This window comes from Eleutherodactylus coqui, chromosome 3 (assembly GCF_035609145.1).
Source record: "Eleutherodactylus coqui strain aEleCoq1 chromosome 3, aEleCoq1.hap1, whole genome shotgun sequence".
Taxonomy (NCBI): domain Eukaryota; kingdom Metazoa; phylum Chordata; class Amphibia; order Anura; family Eleutherodactylidae; genus Eleutherodactylus; species Eleutherodactylus coqui.
The window spans coordinates 162761971-162783337 of record NC_089839.1 but is presented as its reverse complement, the minus strand read 5'-3'; the positions used below and the strand labels follow the sequence as shown (position 1 = coordinate 162783337).

The following is a 21367-nucleotide window of genomic DNA, read 5'->3' as shown; positions in this document are numbered from 1 at the left end:
TTTCTGTCTTTTTGATGGAAAAATAATGGAACAGTATGAACATTATTACAGTATAACATTGCTGTCAATAGGGACACAAATAAAGATCATTCCATATGTATCTGTTTATGCTTCTCTTTAAGCTCTCGTTCCCATCAGCATTGCAGGTTCCATTTGGACCCTATATCGTTGATTTCAGCCTTAAAAAAAAAAAAGGCATATGCATCACAATAAGGCTCCTAACTGTCGCCACCAAAAGGAGCATGGGCGGTCGTTAAGGGTTTAATCACTTTCCATAGACTATAATGGGCATATTTCTCACTAATAAAAGTAGGCCATGCTGCTAGACATTGCCATAAAAATGCATATAGATTTTTACCTCCTTATTACGTTTTGCAAAACATGGATTGAATACAATGAAAGTTACATAAGGGTATGTTCACATGGCACATTTTGGTACGTATTCACTGAAAAAATATTCACCAAAATACACCACATTGATTTGCAATAGGAACTGTGTCCCTGTCTTGACCTTAAACCCACCCCATTCCCCGCCAATGTCACGATTTTCAGCATTGAATTTTGGCTTTGCAATCAATAGGACTTTAAAATGTGTCAAAATGCGCATTGCCAGGTATTTTGACATGGATCCGTGCCTAAAAAAGGAGCCTTCATAGGGGTGTATTTTGATATAGATTTTTTTTCTCCACCCGCGTCAAATACGCCGTGTGAGCATACCCTGAAGCTTTTTATTACCCCATCTTTTTAAGCAACACAGGGAATCTTACTAGACGCCGGCTGGCAGAGTGTACTTACAGAAATAAAGGTGAATATCATGCATAACAGTTGGTAAGTATAAGGCCTATTAAGCATGCAGTGAATGGAGTAATTTTCATTGATCCATTCACACTTGTGAATATTCATTACTTTTAATACGGACGCAAAAAAGAATGAATCATGTTTTATTTTGCCACGTGTTATGCATGATAGTTCATTGTTCTCTTTGGGTGCGTAATCATCAACGTTGTACATATACGCAATTACATGGCTTATGAGCGGTGTTTATACTGTTATGGGAATAAATCCTATTCCAGAAGATTTCACTGGTTTGCTCCAGAGTGGTTATAATAAGAAGCTTCATACATGAATATATGTATTTGAACTCACGGATACTGCCCGTGAGCCCCTATACCCTTCTACTTTATTGAAAGGAAGTACAATATAGTTATACTTGAATATGACGCACCAATTACATGTATCCTCCTCCCAACATCATAACTCATGATTGGCCTAGTATGTAACGACTGATGATTAGCATATGTTTACGCCCCAAGTGTACGTTGCTATGTGAACATGTAATTCCTATATACCCAAGTAGCATAGACTTTATTAATATGCCAATCTGGACCAAGGAATCCAAGGGATGAGATAAGGAGCAGGTGCTCGAACATGCTGCACCAAATCGCGTTCGAACGCATGTGTGAGACCGGCCTAATTCTGGGTGGTTTCTATTTAAGCTTACATTAACTATACATAATTCTAGCCATACAGCATATTTAATACACCCCTCTTAATGCTTTCATGGCTAAGGCCTTATGTCCACGGGGAAAATCAGGCCCGCCGCGGATTCTTCATGTAGAATCCCGCAGCCGGTCCTTCCTTTCCCGTGGACATGAGGCCTAAAAATAAGAATTACTCACCTGTCCGGACACAGCGGATCTGCCCTCTGTCGCGGCTGGATCTTCTTTCTTTAGCATGCCGGATGTGCTCGGCACGCCGGCAGCGTGCCGCGCGCATGCGCCGCGCACTCTTTATTTTTTTTCGAACTCCTGCTCTCCAGCGCAGGAATTCAGCTGCGAGTGTGCCGCAGTTCCGGACGGCTTTCATAGGTTTCAATAGAAGCCTGCGGGAGCCGTCCGCATGGGAGACCCGCACTAAAATGGAGCATGCTGCGGGTGTTTTCCCGCACATGCAATCCGCACCTCAGGGGAAAATGACATCCACTGGTATTTAATTACCTGCAGGTGTCCAATGCATCCCTAAGGGGCGCAGATCACGAGTGTGGGTCATCCGCTGCGGATTTTAAATTTTATTTTACCCGTGGACATGAGGCCTAAGGGTCATTGATGATCCTGTTTCCAGGTCACATTCTGCAGTTCTGGTTCCCCCCCCCCCCCCCCCCACTTTAAAAAAAACGCATAACTTTATTTTTCCAGTCAGATACATCTCCATGTTCTAGCAGCTGCAACCATGCCTAAAATCACCACACATTATTTTTTATAATACTAGGCGCCATCTGGAGTGGGGTAAAGGACTGCTCCATTGAACGCTGAACTGTTGCAAATATGGTCTCTGGAGTGAAATCTTGTTTCATTATCTGGTAGAGTAATGGATGAAACCAGTATGTAGCATTCTCCAGGCATCCACCAAACCCAGAGTGCATAGTGCCTCCTGTAAATTTTGGTTGAGAGATAATGGTGCATACTGAGCTAGGGTCGATGCTCCATATTTCCAATGAAGGATAATGTTAACGCTACAATACCCAAAGACATTTTAGAACATTGTATGCTTCCAGCTTTTTTTGGCGAAAGTTTAGAGAAGACCCTTTTCTGTATGACTGTGTCCAGAATCAGAAAGCAAGGTCCAAAGAGACATGGTTTGGCGAATCTGGTGTTGAGGAATTCAAATGACCAACTCCATTGAACACCTTTTGAAGAGACTGCAACGATTGCTAGCCAAAGCTATCTCATGCAATATCCGTGCCTGATCTCACAAATGGTGACTAAATGGAGACACATTCCCAGAGAAACACTCTACTCTTCTGGGAAGGCTTGCTACAAGATTTTAAAGGGTATAGCCACTAGCGGCTTTCTAGACAAATACTATTGATGATCTACTGTATCCTCAGAATAGGTCATCAACACATTGCACATTTGGAAGCCCCTATCCTGCATCTAAATGAGCAACTGGCAACACTGAGATCCATTGACAACATGGAAAGGAGTTTGGCCAATGAGCAGGCACTCGCTGGCGTAGATGTGGGTGTTAATGGTTGTTCGGGGGAGCAAGCAACTTGCTGTGTGGCAGTTAGAAGGGATAGAGGAAAAGAACCAGGGAGGCTACTCCTGAACTGGCACACCCTGATAAGTTTGCAAAGTTAGCAGATGAGGGGAATGCCATTACAGGGTCAGCACCGCTGCAACTTGACATGCCCTCTGAAGACCAGGGAAATGACTGCTCCAGTAAGAAAAGGAAGGGAAGCGCAGGGCAGGCTAGACAGGTCATTATGGTGGGGACTCAATTATAAGGGGGAAAGACAGGGCAATCTGCCGAAGAGACTGGAGTCATTGAATGGTGTGCTGTCTTCCTTGAGGTTGAGTTTGACACATCGCGGATTGGGTAGACAGGTTACTGGGAGGGGCTGGTGACGAGCCAGCAGTCATGGTGTATATTGACACCAATGACAAAGTTAGTGGCCAATGGAGAAAACTCAAAAACAATTTCAGGTACATGGGATCCAAGCTTAGGAAATTGGTGTAGAAGATCAACACATGGTATCTCTGTGGGTAGAAATACAAGGAGGGAAAAATGACATCCTGATAAAGGTTTTCTATAGGCCACCAAAAATAAAAGAAACTGAAAATTTATTAATAAGGCAAATAGAAGGTGTCAAATCGCAATGAAGTAATTATGGGAGACTTTAATTATCCAACTTGTAAGGGAGCCAACTAGATGGAGGGCCATCCTGAACTTATTAACCAACAAACAGGACTGAATCACGGGGGTGCAGGTTGAGGGACACTTTGGAAATAGTGACCACAATATAATTCATTTCCAGCTGTCATTCAATAGGAAGCCTTATCAGGGAACGACCAAAAAACGAAACTTAAGCAAATCAAAATTTCATCAGCTCAAAACTACCGGCAACATAAGTTGGGACAACGTCCTTAAAAAAATAGTACAGGCAATAAATGGGAGAAGTATAAAAACATCGTAATTACCTCACGTGAGCAGTTCATAGCCTTTAAAAATAAAAGAACTACAAGTAGAAGGAAACCAGTGTGGCTTGATAAGACTGTAAGGGGGGTTAATAAGTGAAAAAATAAAGCGTTTAAATCATTAAAACAAGAAGGTAGCGAAGAAGTGCTAAAAACATATTCAATTATATAAACGGTAAAATAATTTGCACTGGGAGCACTGGCCCTTTAACAAATAATGCAGGAGAAATCATAGAAGATGCTGGGGGAGGGGACGTTGAATCTATTAAATAGTTTTTTTATAAAGCGTTTTCATGGAGGAGAAAAAAATGTCACGAGATGCAGGGGGATAAAAGGCCCCCATCCTATCACCTATTTAACTCAGGCGGAAGTGCAGAGCCGGTTAAGAAAGATTAAAACCGACAAGTCGCCAGGCCCAGATGGATTACACCCAAGGGTTTTATGGGAACTGAGTTATGTAATAGACCGCTATTTCTTATATGTAGGGACACTATTGAGACCGGAGTTGTACCACTGGATTGGTATATTGCCAATGTGGTTCCAATATACAAAAAGGGTAACTACAGGCTGGTAAGTCTCACTTCAGTAATTGGAAAACTATTTGTGGGGTTTCTAATAGATGCCATCCTGGAATACCTCAAAGAAAACGACGGTACAACTCCTAATCGGGTTCATAAGGGGACGATCATGTCAAACCAGCTTGATCAGCTTCTACAATGATGTAAGTTCTAGGCTAGATGTAGGAGAGTCTATTGATCTCGTATATCTACATTTTTCTAAAGCATTTGACACCGTGGCGCATAATAGGCTGATCTATAAAATGAGACAGTTCGGTCTGGGCGAGAACATGTGTAGTTGGGTAAAGAACTGTCTTGAAGATAGAAAGCAGAGGGTTGTAATAAATGGTTCATACTCTGTTTGGGCCACCGCTGCTACTAGGGTGTCACAATGTTCAGTATTAGGCCCCATTTTGTTCAATATATTTATCAATGACCTGATAGAGGGGCTGCACAGTAAAATACGATATCTGCATACAATACAAAATTATATAAGGTAATTAATACAATGGAGGACAATGTACGGCTACAAATGGACCTAGATAAACTGGGGGCTTGGGCAGAAAAATGGCAAATGAAGTTCAATTTGGATAAATGCAAGGTTATGCACATGGGCAGGAAAAACAGAGGTCACTAATATACACTAAATGGGGTATATTGATATGGAAAAAGACCTGGGGGTACTAGTGGATTGTAGACTTAACTGGAGCAACCAATGCCAGTCAGCTGCTGCAAAAGCAAATAAAGTCTTAGAATATTAAGAGGATGTAGGGGTGAGGGAGGATGGCATTATTCTACCACTATATAAGGCACTTATCAGGCCTCACATGGAATACTGTGTATAGTTGTAGACATCGGTGCTCAGGAAAGATGTTGCAGTGCTTGATGGGGTTCAAAGAAGGACAACTAAACTAATAAATGGAATGGGAGGACTGGAATATCCAAAGAGGCGATCAAAATTGGGATTATTCACCCTGGGAAAGAGTCTGTTAAGGATCTCTCCCATAATCTGTTTATACCCGGGACTGCGGTAACAAGAGGGCATCCTCTACGTCTAAAAGAAAGAAGGTTTCATCACCAACATAGAAGGGTTTCTTTACTGTAAAAGCGGTGAGACACGAACTCTCTGCCTGAGGACGTGGTGATGGCAAAATTGATAGTGGAGTTTAAGAGGACTAGACTCCTTTTCTAGAGTGCTCTGATATTACAGGATATAGACGGTCAGCGCAGCAGGGCCAGACTACGTCGTCATGGTTGGAGAAGGATGTCTAAGGCCTCCCTCACAAAGGGCGTTTGCAGAAACGCAGCCAAGGATGCTGAAAAAAAAGCGCAATACTCACCTAGCTGCTGCTGTCTGGTTCACGACTGCTGATCTGAGCTTCCCCTGCACTCGCAAGTCTATTGCCATAGGCCAGGTTTGAGAGCCCCGCCTCCAGCAATAGATTGCTATGATTTGATTCTTGGTTCTTTGCATTTGTTACTGCTGAGCAATTAAAAAAGAGGCCTATAATTCAATGTTGAAAATAATTTTAAAATTACCAGTGTTGATGATGATTTTTACATACATCCTTGTATCTGAATGTGTACATCATGTTATTTTAGTAATAATCACTTTAATTATGGTTGTTTTTCAGCTTGCAATGCCATCATTTCCTGTTGTAGTGAAGATTGGACATGCACATTCCGGAATGGGAAAAGTAACTATAGATTTTATTCCCTCTTAACTCTTTCCTAACCTAGCCAGTTTACATTTTAAGTTCTTTTATGACTTAGGGAAAAAAAGTTTTGTTTTTTTTATCGGCAGCCATATTAAGTTTTTGTTTTTTTTCAGGTTGCAATAACATTATTATATATAATAGTATTGAGAAACATTTTTTAAAAATTGTGGTTTACAATGAAAAAGTGCAGTTCCATCTTTATGGGTTCATTTTTAGGACATTCACTGTGATAAAAATGACACGTTAACTTTAGTCTGCAGTTCAGTACAATTACGTGATACCAAATTTTTAGTCCTTTTTTAAAAGCAAAAAACACTTATTAAAAACATAAACTTGTTGTGGGTCGCCGCATTGTGAGGCTCATAACTTTGTTTTCTCTGTGTTAGTGCTTGATAGTAAGTTGTTTGTGTGGTGGGCTGCTGTTTGTTTTCAGTTGAGGGATAGTTTGTAAGTGCAATTTTTGTCTACATTTTCAAAAGTGAATCTAGAGAAAAAGCTGTGAGAAGGTATGTGCCTTGAGGAGGCTAGCCCGTAGAGTATGAACTCTGTTATGGTTTTAGTAAGAGTATACCAAGTGTTCCACTTTGCATATCGCAAGCTCTTTCACCTATGTTCTAGCCTCTGTCAAGCGACATACAAGACAGAGGTCTTTACAAACCTTTTTATTTCTAAGGCAAGAATATGGGCTTCGAGTTGCATGGTCTTGAGTGTTGTCATCTTTTTTTCCATACTAAAGGCCAGAGCAATACGGTGGCCACGGACCACTGCTTTGTGCATTTCCCAAAACATGGATGGAGCTGAAGCTGTGTTCTCACTAAAGAAGGTTTAGATGTAGGACTGTATTGCACCCCTAGTAAGGGTTTTTTTTCAACAGTGTCTCATTTAGCCTCCAGGGGCAGTTTCTCGGGCTGCTGGTTTTATTAGTACTATTATGGGGTTATTCCATTTATTTGGAGATACGATGTGTCCAGAAAACAACAATTCTTGCATTGTGTGGTTTTTTTTGTTTATGGTGTTCATTGTGCGTCATAAATAATGGGTTATTTTAAGAGTTTTGAGTTAAGCTGATTTTGGTGAATTATGTTCATTTTATTTGTTTTACAGTTATGTTTTTTTAATGAAAAAAAAAATGAAAAAAGGGAGATGTTTTGAATTTTTAATAAGACTTTGGTACATGGCAGGCATGGAAGTCATTTTTGGTACAAGAGCACCCAGAATAACTGCTTGACACCCTGCAATCATGTCATGGCGGCTTAGATGGCGGTGTTGCTATTGACCACAGCATCGACGGGTTAAACAGCCATTCCTCTTCAATCCTGGCTATTGCAGCTGGGTGTGAGTTGTATACATGGCTGTATTAATGGGTTGTGACCATTGTTTTCTTTACTTCGGCAGGTGAAAATAGAGAACCACTATGATTTCCAGGATATCGCTAGCGTTGTGGCCTTAACACAGACCTATGCCACCACGGAACCCTTCATAGATTCCAAGTATGACATCAGGATTCAGAAGATAGGAAATAACTACAAAGCATACATGTAAGCTCAATGTGGCACAGCTAACACAATGTATTCGGATTCTAACATGCATATGTAATTATATACATATTACCAGGATAAGGTTAACTACAGAGCATCTATGTAAGAGGGGGTCCTAGCCATGCAGCTACTGTAAAGCATTGCTGTGCAGTCTAGAGCAATATGGGTGGCACTATGGTGAAGGCATTAGAAACCCATAGAACTATAATTATTATTAAAGATACAGTATCTTGTTAGAAGAGCTTTTCAGTATATTTCTTATAGACCCAACAGAACTATCCACTGGATTTCGGATTTTGGACTATGACTTTCGGATTATCCCTCTGCTACTGTCTGCAGCTTTTCTCGCACTCTAACCTCTTCTTTTTTGGCTGCTTGTCTTGTCTTTTTCCTCAGGTACTCCACTGCCCTCTTGGTTCTGTATTCAGCTTCCTGTCCCTGTATTTGTTTATCATTTTCCGTCTCTTTCTCAAATATTCCCGCTCCTCCATATTCCCCATAGCAATGGATAGGGAATCTATCAGAGATCTGGATGTGGGAGTCTCTTTTCAGGGTGGGTGCCCTGCTTTACAGTCAGGTTCAGTCAGAGGCAGATCAAGGATAGATCCTTGGCCACACTTAGGTTCCTACTAGCATCTTTCAACCTGTCTCTGTCCTTTGACTCAGTATCTTTTGGACGGTTATCTTGACAAGACTAAACGAACGCGACTGTCCTCTATAGGAGTTGTCACTTATTACAAAAAAATGTATGCATTGGTCACATTTTTGGGGGACATGCTGTGACCTTATTTTATTTGATTTCCATAAATGACATTTTATTTTTGTTTACTAGGAGAACCTCCATATCAGGTAACTGGAAGACCAACACTGGGTCTGCAATGTTAGAGCAAGTGGCAATGTCCGATAGGTAAGTAGCTATTTCTATGTGACTAAGTACCATAATTCCTAGACCTAGATGGGAAATCTATAGATCAATGGCTTAACCCTGTGACGGAGTACTTATCCTTTCCTGTATGTAGTAGGGCATTGTCAGAATTGCTCCTTTTTAACTGAAAGCATAATACGTAGCAATGCATGTTATTACTAGAACAAGACGTTCTACAGCAACAAGAATAAGGCCCTTGTGGACATACATTACTAGAACACTCATGCTGCTAAAGCTGCAGGGAAATATTTCTGATCATTAGTTAATCGTTATCTAAGCAATCCATCTAATATATTTTTGCTCCAAGATGGTACATAATTTTAAATGCAATATCTGCTTTATATTGCCCTATCGTGTACAGCGCTAACATCATGTTTTTCTGCAGGTATAAGTTGTGGGTGGACACATGTTCGGATATCTATGGAGGCCTAGACATCTGTGCTGTGAAGGTTGTACATGGAAAAGATGGAAAAGATTATATAATAGAGGTAAATCCTTTGTGCCAACTACAACTCTGATTATTCTCTTGTTATATAAAACAGTTTTCTGACATATATTACAAATATACAAAACTGCAGTAACAGCGTAAATTATAGTTGACATGTACGGCAACTCATACATGGTGTAAATTTCAGATTTGGCATCCAGACGACCTGAAGATGCTGCACATGTACTAAAACACTTGCGCCTCTTAATACATTTGGCACACTTCACACCAGTGCCAAATATATCTTTACTTTGGCACAACATGCTCCAGTCTAAGTAAATCTGCTTCATAGTCTTCTCTAGGTATTTTCTTGGTGAAAAGTGAGTAAAGGCACATGCATTTTTTGGATGATGCCTGCTTTTTTACTGGTGTTTTTGGGTGGCAGTGTTGGTTGCGCTTGTGTGTTTGGTTTTTTTTCCTGCCATTTTTCTTTTCTTATAGGAGTGCCTATAGGAAAATGCCAGGCCCAGAGCATGATGCAATTTTGAAAAAATAAAAACTCCAAAAAAAACAAAAACACAGCAAACCTTGTTCAATTTTCCTGAAGACCTGTAACTAACATCTAACACACAAAAGTGATTAAAAACAGTAGTGGTAAAAGAAAATGGTACATTTTTTGGGGGGGTTGGGGGGAGGGGAGAGGAGATATATATTTATAACTTACTGAAGGCTAGGAAGGGGCTGCAGCCTCCAGTCTGGGGGGTAAATTTGAATGAAAAGGGGCGTTGCCTTCAAGGGTAAAACGTGGGGAGAGTGGGAGGGGTGGCACTTGCTGCAGAGGGACATCAGTACATGCAGTCTGAGGAGAATCTAACGCTCCTCTGTGTATGCATTTTATTCCTCGGTTCCTCTGAAGTAACCACGACTTCATAAAATTTTCAGTGCGAACAGGTAAATACCTGTACCAAATAACTCGGGTGAAGCCGGGTATATTGGCTAGCTATGCATGAAGTTGAGTGATGATGAGCTAAAATAAATCTCTTGCATTGAATTTACTATTCAGGAAGTTATAATAATCGGGATACTAAAAAAAAAATTGCTACAGCTTGATGAAGATGTTTATATACCAATATTCACATGCAGGATATTTTATACCAATAAGCCATAAACCACCTGCTTAATTGTTTACATCGCCCCCATGCCACCAAAGCAGCTGTGCCCTGATAGCAGGAATTTATCAGCAGATCTTTTAAGTTCTGTAATTTGTGAGGTGTGGCCTCCATGGATAAGACTTATTTATCCAGCACTTAACTCAGATGCTTTATTAAATTGAGTTTTGGGGAAGTTGAAGGCCTGGACCTCCGTCATGTTCCTCAACCATTTCTGAATGATTTTGCAGTGTTGCAGGGCCTACTAGAGGTCTGTGTAGAGGTCTGTGCATCTGTGTGCTAAACTCCTTTTTTTTGTGTAAAACTCTGAATTGCCTACTTGTGTAATGCTCCATTACACTATCGTAGCAAATTTAAAACTATTTTTCTGGTTCTTTTTAAAAGGGCAGTAACCTTTCCAGCAACTTATGCTCATTTAACTTTGCTGATAGTAGTCTAATCATTTCTGTAATGTACTTGCATTAAAAATGTTGTCACTTTACTACTGTAAATCATGTTTGAAGTGGCCGCCACTAGGAGGGGTCTCCTTTCTTGCTTCTCTACAATCTGCTCTGCCATTAAGTTTCCTAAGTAGCAACAGGAGGAGGGGCTATCTTCACAGGGGTGCTTCCCATGCACTCACAGGCTGCAGATTGACAGGTCTGCAGACACTGGGATAACTATCTCCACAGTCTATGCCTCACCTTCTGTTACACCATGTGTGTGAGTGTCTGTTTATGGACATATTACACACATGCGCTATAGTGGGTTTACTAACTGTTGGGACGGAATGTTTTTCTAAATATCTGATCATCCTGGGAAAACAGAGTGATGTGCATTCCAATAATTCCTTCCTGCTGATTGGACCAGCAACAGTGAAATGAAGTGTTGGAAGCAAGGGAAAGGAAGTCAGGACAGTGAACTACTGCTAGAATGCTAGGCTTGCTACACGCCCCCTCCTGTAAAGTGGACTGCAAACAGCAGAGCAACAGAAAAATGGGGATAACCATCTGAAAATCATGAAACGGGGTGCTGAAACAGCAGCAAATGAGGGTAAGGAAAACCTGGTGTATTTTAGAAAACATGTTGAAAACTCATACACGCTTTAATTAGCATTGCAATAAAAACCAGACTGGTCAGTGCAATCGTCTTTCCATAATGACATATGGTTGTGAATGTTGAATGCCCAGAAAAACGGACAAAGAAAATTGATGTGTTTGAACTATGGTGCTGGAGGAGAATTCTGCGGATACCTTGGACCGCTGGTAGTGTTAGATCACGTCAAACTGAAAATATCACTACAGGGTAAAATCATGAAACAGCGGCTCTTTTTTTGGATCTAACTCACTGGAAACAGTACTGATGCTTGGCAAGGTCAGTGGGAAGAGTATCAGGACGACAAAGAACAAGATGGCTAGATACAATCAAGGCCACCACGAACATGTCAATCGCGGAACTGAAAGAAGCCATAAAAGACAGGAATGCGTGGAGAACATTGATCCACAGAGTGACCGAAGGTCGGACGCACCAGAACGGATAATCATCATCACGTGCTTTAATTATGAACATCCTCTCAATCACATGTCTGTTAAAAACTTTAGTGAATCCCACTTGATACGTAATTTCATGTTTTGTGTAGGCTCTCGCATGAGGGTGACCTCAAAATAAATCTCTATTGCGTCTGCATGTTCCTTTTAGTGTAATAGTGTATTCAGTGTGATGGATTTCATGAGGAATGAAGGAAAGGGAGATGAAAACGGCCATCACAGAAATCATTTGGTGCAGATGCTAGGTTGACAGCTCGCTACCGTAATACTGACCAAAATGTCAAGTCTTTAAAGTGACAATTAAGAAAATTTTAATACTGTTTGATTAAAGTAAAATGTCAGTCAATATTTTATTGAAAAATGAAGCTAATACAGTGGAAATTTAGGATTTACAAAGACTTAACGTGGTTATGGGAACTGAATAGCTCCTATTTAACTGTCTGTATTTGGGTATTTTGAGTTTGTAAGTTTCCTTGTTTGCCATGTGCATTTAACTATTGAGCTGTTTCGAAGGCAGGGCCTAATATGTTTACTGTCAGAAAAGATTGATGCAATAATTCTCGTCTATGCAGCAGTATTGCGTGTATTACTTACATGATCCCATGATTGCATCGTCAAGACATAGTGGAGCTACAAAACACAAACTTTTTTTTTTCCCCCTTTAAAAACGGGTCTTATGAAAAAGTATGGACCCCCAACCGACCAACTAATGCTTGTCTATACAGAGAAAAGCTCATGAGTAGTGTTGAGCGAAATTAAGAAGTCCAACACTGTTTCAGGTTGAACCTTTCTAAAAGTTGAGGCCGAATCCAAACTTTGGGCAGTTCGTATCAGCTGAACCTACTAAAATGGTGTTTCTTCTCCTTTTGCTGTACACCATTTTTAGGGGTATTGTGAAAGTTCAGGTTTGGTTCAAACTAATTTAGTCCCAAACTGAAGTTTTGAAAAGTTAGATCATCACTAGTGATTAATAAAAATGGCCCAGAAATCCCTTTACATTTTCAGTGAAGGCATTTTTGGGAAGCATATGACTTTTTTTCTTTTTTTTTTCTTGAGAGATGACCAAAAAAGAGTAGCTCTGGCATTTTTTTTTTTTAGTTTTACTACTTAAAGTATTCACTGTGTAGGATAAAGTGATACCGTATTTTCCCGTGGACATAGTACTGTTCTATGTGTAAATCCCTGTTAAAATAACATTTTAACTGCATGCAAAAATATATATACTCACCTAGCAGCCGGCGGTCGGGTCACTCGCGATGGCCTGTGGCGCTGCTGCAGGCTGCCGTGTCCTCTTTCATGCCGAATACGCACTTATCAGCCGGCATTCAGGTCCTTTGTGATGGCCTGCGACGCTGCCCTGCCGTCCTTCACACCCACAGAGCAGTTCTTCCTGGAAGCAGGGCTTGAATACCCCGCCTCCAGCAAGCTAATGGTCTGATTGGTAAATATTAGACACCCCCCGAGCCAGCTCCCTGTTTATGAGATGCAGGTTGACTTTTTTTAACCTGAAAAAATGGATGAAAAAAGGGTCTTATACACTGAAAAATCTGGTAATTTTATCGTTTTGGTTGTTATCGATACATCAATACCAATTATATTTATTTTGCTTTTTTGTACTTGTTTTGTTTGCAGATTTTCAGACAGATGATTTTTTTTTTTATTACAGATCTTCAAGCAATGCTCTGATCTCAAGCAGTCTTGGGCCAGAAGTATTAAGGAGCTTCGATGCGGAGGTGTGGGGCAAACCTCCTTGTGCTCGCTGTGACTGGATGTTACATGCCTGAAGACCAATCAGTGGTCTCCAAACATGTGATTGCTGGCTGTCACAGCAACCACCTGGAGGTTTGCCTGCTCCTTTCTGCAAAGCTCTGTGATGTCAGCTGTTTGGTGACATAGAGATTAAGGAGCTCATATCCAGTAGGGAGCACCAGAACACTGCAGAAACTTAATGCAAAGTAAAGTGCAAACCACCCAGAAGTTTAAAGACTAAGGGTGGTCTGCAAATGGTGAGACACAAAATAGGCCAGTCAGTGGTGGAGCAACCGCCCAGAGCGACCAATCCGATTTTTTTTTTTTTTTTTGTTAGTTTTCAAAAGGAAATCTGGCATTTTTTTCCACTTTTGCACCATTTTGAGAAACTTTTTCTTATGTATATAAAGCTAAAAAAACGACCTGTGTGCCCTGGAGAAGTACATGATGTGTCTGATATGGATGTCATTTCATAAAATAAGTCATTTTCCTTTGGCTATATTGGGGTCCATCAGGGTTTTGTCATGCTGTGCAACATTTATTTTATTGGACAAAATGGCAAAATTTAGTCTGGGATTTTGGACCAGATCTGCAACAAAGGCTCCTGGCTTTCACCTCACTGCGGAGAGGGTAAAGGAAATCTCATTACACATTCCTGTGGTTTTCTCTAACCACCGATGACTTAAGCCTTAATCATTAGAATATTACTAATAATAGTAAGCTATTTTTAGATGGTGCCAATATATTTTTCAGCACCTTACAGAGGAAGCACAAAAAGCAAGAAAAATGTAAAAACCAAAATCTAGAGTGGAATTTATCAACTTGCCCCAGTTTTCTGGCAATAAAAAGGCACAGCTTTGGATGCACAAAAAAAGTAGGAATTTGTTTAATGGTTTTACACTACTTTCACCGCTTTCTCCCCAAATTTGAAGGGTGTAACCTTTTGGAGGCTATTTAGATGAGCCTCTTAATAAATTTGGTACATCTTACTCCATCATATTTATATTCAAGGGGTTTTCAAGAATAATTAACATTGGTGGCAGTGGGGGAGGGATTCATTTAAAAAGACAGTCCCCTTTCCTCTGTGTTGATAAATTAGGGCCAACAGATTCTTGATATTGTGTTAGGGCTCATTTACACGGGCGTATACAATTTGGGTCCATGAAAAACAGACCAATTTCACTGGATGTGTATGTGCCCGTTGCATTAATTTTTGTTGTACATGTGTTTTTTTTATGCGCGCAAAAAAGGCCCACAAGAAGGCCTAATTGATGTCAACTCTTTTTCACTGTCTCCTGGCAACTTGTATAATAAAAATGCAATTTACATGCATGTAACATCCGTGTTCGCTGCAGTTTTTTACACTCCCAAAGACTTTCATGGTCAATTTTGGTCAAAAATAGGACTTTTTTTTTTTATGTAGACCATCAAGCATAAAAGAAAATGTCTTAATCAATTTACTTTAATCAGTTTGTGTGTGGTCCGTATTCATTCATTAGCGAATACGGACAGCACAGATGGGAAAAACACCCTTGTGAATGAGCCCTTAGGACTTGTGCACTCTACAGAGCCAACACAGCCTATGCAGCGGCAAGTAGGCTCCGTACTGCACAGCAGAAAAGACCTCTGGATGAAATTGGCATACAGAAGTACAGTATGGCCCCATTGACTTCTGTGGGTGACACATGAAGCTTTGCAACACTTGCAGGTCATATAAAGACATCTTATAATAGGCATGTTTGGTTCAGCCACATGTGACACTTATTAATGCATGGGAATAAAATCCATGACCTTGATCTGCGATTGAGTGCCATGAAGATGGAAGAAAAGAGGGTGGGGCAAAACCCAAAGTTGTCAAAAGCCCCGTAGTCCCAGGAGTGAGCCCAGGACTTGAAAGCTTAGAGGAAATGTATTGATGCCTGCTTCTCGTCCCTGGTGTCACCACCTCATGTCTTCTCACTCCGGTGCCACTAGCCTGTCTCTTTAGGTACATTCTACCCTACTGCTATTACCAATGTACCCCCCCCCCAGCATGACTGATAAAAGGGTTCACACAGAAATGTGTATCTATTGCAGATTTTAATTCATTGAATAAAAACGTTGGATATTTTATCCCATTGTCTGATGACTTTTCTCTGGAGAGTTGCGCTAATATACCTCGTTACAAAGCTTCACTGTCCATAGGAATCCACCAACTAGTAAAACACGACGGCCGGACGCATCAATGTATATAGGTGTCTCCTTTTCAGAAACCACCCTTCCCTGCAAATTTACAGTCAGTCTGGTTGCAGAACTAGAAATAGAACATTTCCACCAATATCCGTATCTATAATAATGACATTATTTGCCTTGTCTGCAATTAACACCAATCAATTCTAAATCGGGCTCAAACATTAGTGGTTTCTAGTTAAACGCCCTCGCAATAACACTTATGACTATTATTGTGCTGTATATTTATACATGGGAAAACCTTATTTTAATCTTGTTGATACTATAAATATCACAAACTGCGCCCCATAAATAACCTCATTACCGGCGTCGTTTATAGGGAGAAATTGGAAGTCTAAAATAGGGCTGTGAGATGTGCGGCACAACTTGGCCATTCTTTACCGCCCAGACGTCGTGTATTGTGGCCGCAGGTAAATGGCATCAATAAACATGAAGGAAAGCCACTTCCTAAGAGAGCTTTTTGCACAATGTCCCTTATAGTTGTAGGAATGATTAATGGGCTGAGCGGAGGAATTACAGAGCCTGAACCAAACCAATTCTTTAATTTACTAAAATAGAAAACTTCATTTTAAATACAGATTATTTGCAGAATTTTTTTCTTATTTTAGATGCACGGAAACTATAAAAAATACTATCACAAATGCAGAGATGAAGTAAAGTAGGAAAACACTCCAAATCACTTCTGCAGCTTTCTTTTGTCTATTGTATGGGCATATTAGACAGTCTTCTGCCCTCTGCTGGTAGAACTGTGGAATGTCTGCCTTGGGTTAGGAGTTATGGCCAGAAAAATATTGAAGCTACAGGTAGTATTGGAGGTGAATAGTCTGAAAGTCGCCTTCACGTGTCTCTACTTGACACAGGCGACAAATTTGTCAGAGCAGATAACTGTTAAAGGAGGAAGAAAACCTCACTCATAATTTTATATGTTCCTCTGATCCTGGAAGCTCCTGGAATGGTCACATGAAGCCTGTAGCCAATCACTAGCCTTAGCGGTCATGTGTGCATGGATGACACTTGTCCCAGGAGTCCAGTGATTGGCTGCAGTGTTCACGTGAACATATTGCTGCAGGAGCTTCCGGGATCAAGGCGACTGTGACCAGAGCGGCACGACGTTTAAAGGGGTTGTACCAAGATACACTTTTATCACCTAGCCATAAGTGGGGGTTTACCACCGATCCCGAGAACCTTGGTCTATTCTCCCAACCTTGGTGAAGTCAGAACGAATGGAGCTGTGGCCGGGCATGCATGTTCACAACTTCAATTGTTTCAGTGGGGCTGACAGGAATAGCCGTACCTTTATACTTGTCTATCTCCAGCAGTCCCACTGAAAATGAATGCAGCAGCACGACGCATGTGCCGCCATTACTCCATTTAATCTCCTCACTGTGCAGAGTGCAGTAAGTTCCCAGCAAGCAGGCGGAGGGTCAAAACAGGAGCCCTGTGCTTGGGATTGGCAGGAGTCTTGGCAGTGAGACCCCGACTGATCAGTCATAATCAGTCAAGTAATCAGTTTTTTCTTTCTTTTATCTGTTCTCTATCAAATTTTGGAAAACCCATCAAATTGCATAAATTGTCCTGCTACAAAAACCTCTAAAAGTTACTTACAATGATGAAAACAAGCCTGTTTACAATTAGACAAGGAGGGGAAGTAGGTTTTTCAAGTAATTTTAGTAATTAAAATGTAGTCCCAATATATAATGCTTACATACCTGCAAAGAATCTATCCCTTAGGGTGCTCTGATCTTCCGGCTCTCGTGTCTGATCTGTGGAGAATGTATGTCATTAAGGGCCATTTTGCATTACAAATCTACAATACAATCTCATCCACTTTGTATTAACTCAACACAAATAGATATACGAGGCTTATTTGCTGTAGTTTACCATATTTTTATATCCAAGGCCAAGTAGGTTTTTTGTCACCACCTGGATTTCCCCAATGATCAGACAGCCCTAAGTCCCAGAGAGCCAAGATGGACTGCCTAAGGCTGGGAGCACACGTTGTATCTGCACTGCAGCCGCTGTGAACTAATCGCAGTCCCAATTGGTTGCAGGTAAAAACAGTTTAGTTTTTAACGGCTGTGCAGTTTTGTAGCTTAACGGTCATTGACCTTAAAAGTGTGGACCAAACCTAATACAACGATCAGGCATGGCAATAAAATCACTATCTGGTTACAGTGGCACCTCTTTCAAGGGGTGTATAAATTAGACAGCAAGTCACCAGTCAATTCTTATAGTTGATGCATTGGAAGCAGGAAAAACTGGCAAGGACAAGAATCTAAGCACCTTTGACAAGGGGCAAATCGTGATGGTTAGGTGACTTGGAATCTTAGCTTTATTAAAACATTACCAAACTCTTATAAATTACCGACAGATACCAATAGTGGATAAATAAGGCCGCAGTGTTTATTAACGGGGTTACAAACATTGGGGAGAAATGTAACCAATAATAACCATAACACTTGCTGTAAACTCTGTTTTACAGACCCAAGTTTATTAACCAATCAATAACCATAACAGTTCATGTAAACTCTGTCTTACAGACACGAGTTTACCACCACCAAACTCTCCCCAAGTTTACCTGCCCGCCCGCCTAATGCGGGCGACAATCCCCCATTAACTACACCGCGACGAACCTAAGGGAGGGAGGGCGGGATGCTGCTTCCTTTCCAGATGATGATGGCCCACATCTCTGCACCTCCATATCTCACTGCTGCTCCTCTCAGCTTGTTCCTCTGGATCAATCACCAGCCGCTGTCAGGCCACCAGATTCTGCCTGACAACCACAGGCCTTACCCCCGCCATTTTTTTTCAGCCAATCATTTGCTGCTGCCAACCAGTCGATCACTGGGCAGAACTCAATCTCTGCCATCTCATCTGACCCAGTAATGACCTTTGTAACATATCATGGTTAACCAGAAAACCTTCTCCATAGAAGGTGACATATCCTCCATCCATCATGTACATAAAGCTCCCAGATCCCATGAGGCTTTCCCTCCTAACTGTCCCTCAAGCCTTACTGGGACACTGCATCTTCAAAATGGCAGGTCTTGTGGGGTGTTACCAGTATGAAGGGCTCTGTACCTACCAATTGTGGTTTAACCCCTTGAGTGGTGGGTTTCTTACCACCCTGTCAGACCCACCAGGACAGGTTTTTTTAAATGGGCTAATCATTTAATTTCAACTAATTTTCCAGTCGCGTTCCAAGAGCCATAACTTTCATTTTTCAATTGACACGGCCAAGTTGTACTTTTTGATGGCATCATTTTTGGGTATATATAATGTATTGCATAACTTTTGTAAAAATTTGTAGGGAGATTGGGGGAAAAAATAGAAATTTGTTTTTGGATTTCATTTTTACGGCGTTCAACATGCAGAATAAATAATGTGATAACCTTATTCTCTGAGTCGGCACGATTCCGGCGATACAAAGTTTATACAGTGTTTTTATGTTTTGCTATTGTACATTTTAAAACATTTGTTTTTCTTAAAGGTTTGCTTTTGTGTCGCCACATTCCAAGACCCGTAATAATTTTATTTTTCCATCGCCAGAGCTCTAGAAGGCCTTGTTTTTTGCTGGATGAACTCTAGTCTTCATTTATCTAATATTTAGGAACAAGTAAAATTTTGATCGCTTTTTATTCCCTTTTTTTCTAGGGGCAAGATTAACAAAATCTGCAATTCTGGCATGTTTTTCATTTTTTCACTGCATTCTCGGAACATATAAATAATATATTAAAGTACTTGAACAGGCCGGTACGGTTATGACAATACCAAATTGTAATAGTTTTTTTCTTTTTCGCGACTTTTTCACAGTTTAAAAAAAGTAATACAAGTTTAAATCACCCTCCTTTTGCCAGATCTATAATAAAAAATCTAAATCTTAAAAGAAAAATACATATTAGGTATCGCCGCGTCCGTAAAAGTCTGATCTATCAAAGTAGTGCATTATTTACCCCACACGGTAAACGTAGTCTGAAAAAAAAATTAAGAACGCCAGAAATGCACCTTTTTCAGTCACCCTGTCTCCCAGGCAAAAATTTGCTCAACTAGGTCGACGAAAAAATAAGTTATTGAGCGCAGAAGATGCAGCAAAAAATTAAAGGTCTTTGAAAAAAAATACAAGTACTACAACAAAACAAAAATATACATGTTTGGTATCGTAGTAATCGTACTGAACCACAGAATAAAGCCATCATGTCATTTTTGTTGTAGTTGGTGTGCCGTAGAAACAAAACTCACTGAAAGATGGCGGAATGTCATTTTATTTTATTTTTTTGCATTTTACTCCACTTAAAATTTTGTCAGTTTTTCAGTACATTATATAGTAGTTTAAATAGCGCCAATGAAAAATACAACTCGTTCCACAAAAAAAGCCCTCATGCAGCGACGTCTCTGAATAAAGAGTTATGATTTTTTAAACGGGGAGAAGAAAAAGAAAAGGGGGGCACGTCATTAAGGGGTTTAAATGTACTAACTTCCTTCTTCGAGTCATTACGATGCAGGCATACCACATCATGTGTAATTTTGTTCTGTAATTTTTTACAAAGTAAAGGTGAAAAAAAGTGTGTTTATTTTTATAATGTAACTTTTTTTTTTTTTACATTTTGTCCCTTTGGGGGACTTCCACAGAGATCCATTATGACCCCCTGATCGCATTCCGGGGGTCCGATGGTGACAGCCCTTTACATGCTGCAGTCGCATAGACTGCGGCATGTAAGGGGTTAACACAGCAGTGATCAGAGGTTTTCTCCATTCTCTGCTGTGTAAGAGCTGGTGCCTGACTATCCTCTGACAGAAGGAGCCCCCTCCCTCTGTCAGCCCTTTACATGCTGTGGTTGCATAGACTGCGGCATGTAAAGGGTTAACACAGCAGAGATCAGAGGTTTTCTCCATTCTCTGCTGTGTAAGAGCTGGTGCCTGGCTATCCTCTGACAGCCAAGCAACAGCTCTTCCTGCCACAGAGACCATCGGCTGGCTTCTGACAAGCCGATGGTCTCCATGGCAACTTGTAAACAAAGCAGTGCAGGAGTTGGAAAATAGAAGCAGGAAGTTGCCAGCAGATCGGTAATATTTTCCTGCTTTTTTTTTTTTTTTAAAGTCTTGCACTGTTCTGTGTGGGTCTGTGCAGCAGAGCACACTGCGACAGCTTATGGCAATGTACTCTGCAGGTCCCATAGTGAAACATAGCCCAGAAATCTTCCGGGCTATATTGCTATGGGCAGTGGAGCTCGTCTCAGAAAATTTCCGGGTGTGCCACCCAAGGGGTTAAGAAATTATAAGCCATGAACCAGCAGTCTCGTCATAGTTGCCCTATTCTCATTGATGTGCGTGGGGAGCAAAGGCTAGCCCATCTGGTCCAATCCTACAAGAGAGCTATCGTAGCAGAAATAGATGGAAACCTTACTGCTTTTAATGATCAAAAGCTGTCAGAACACAAAGGGCATCACAGCTTCTACTTATGGGGCTATGCAGCGATAGATTGGTAGCCAAAGTGCCTACAATGGGAATGCAAGTCTCAAAATTGCACCATAGAGAAATGAAAGGGTTGTTGA

At 40.8% G+C, this 21367-nt stretch overlaps 1 protein-coding gene across 1 annotated transcript in view; it reads left to right on the top strand.

Annotated features, from left to right (window-relative positions):
- The window catches only part of SYN2 (synapsin II), a 342823-nt gene that overhangs the window by 268850 nt on the left and 52606 nt on the right, over positions 1–21367 (top strand). The window contains exons 6-9 of the mRNA XM_066596482.1: positions 6169–6231; positions 7648–7790; positions 8623–8697; positions 9101–9203. Coding sequence (XP_066452579.1) covers positions 6169–6231; positions 7648–7790; positions 8623–8697; positions 9101–9203 — 384 coding nt within the window. The remainder of the gene's footprint in view (positions 1–6168; positions 6232–7647; positions 7791–8622; positions 8698–9100; positions 9204–21367) is intronic.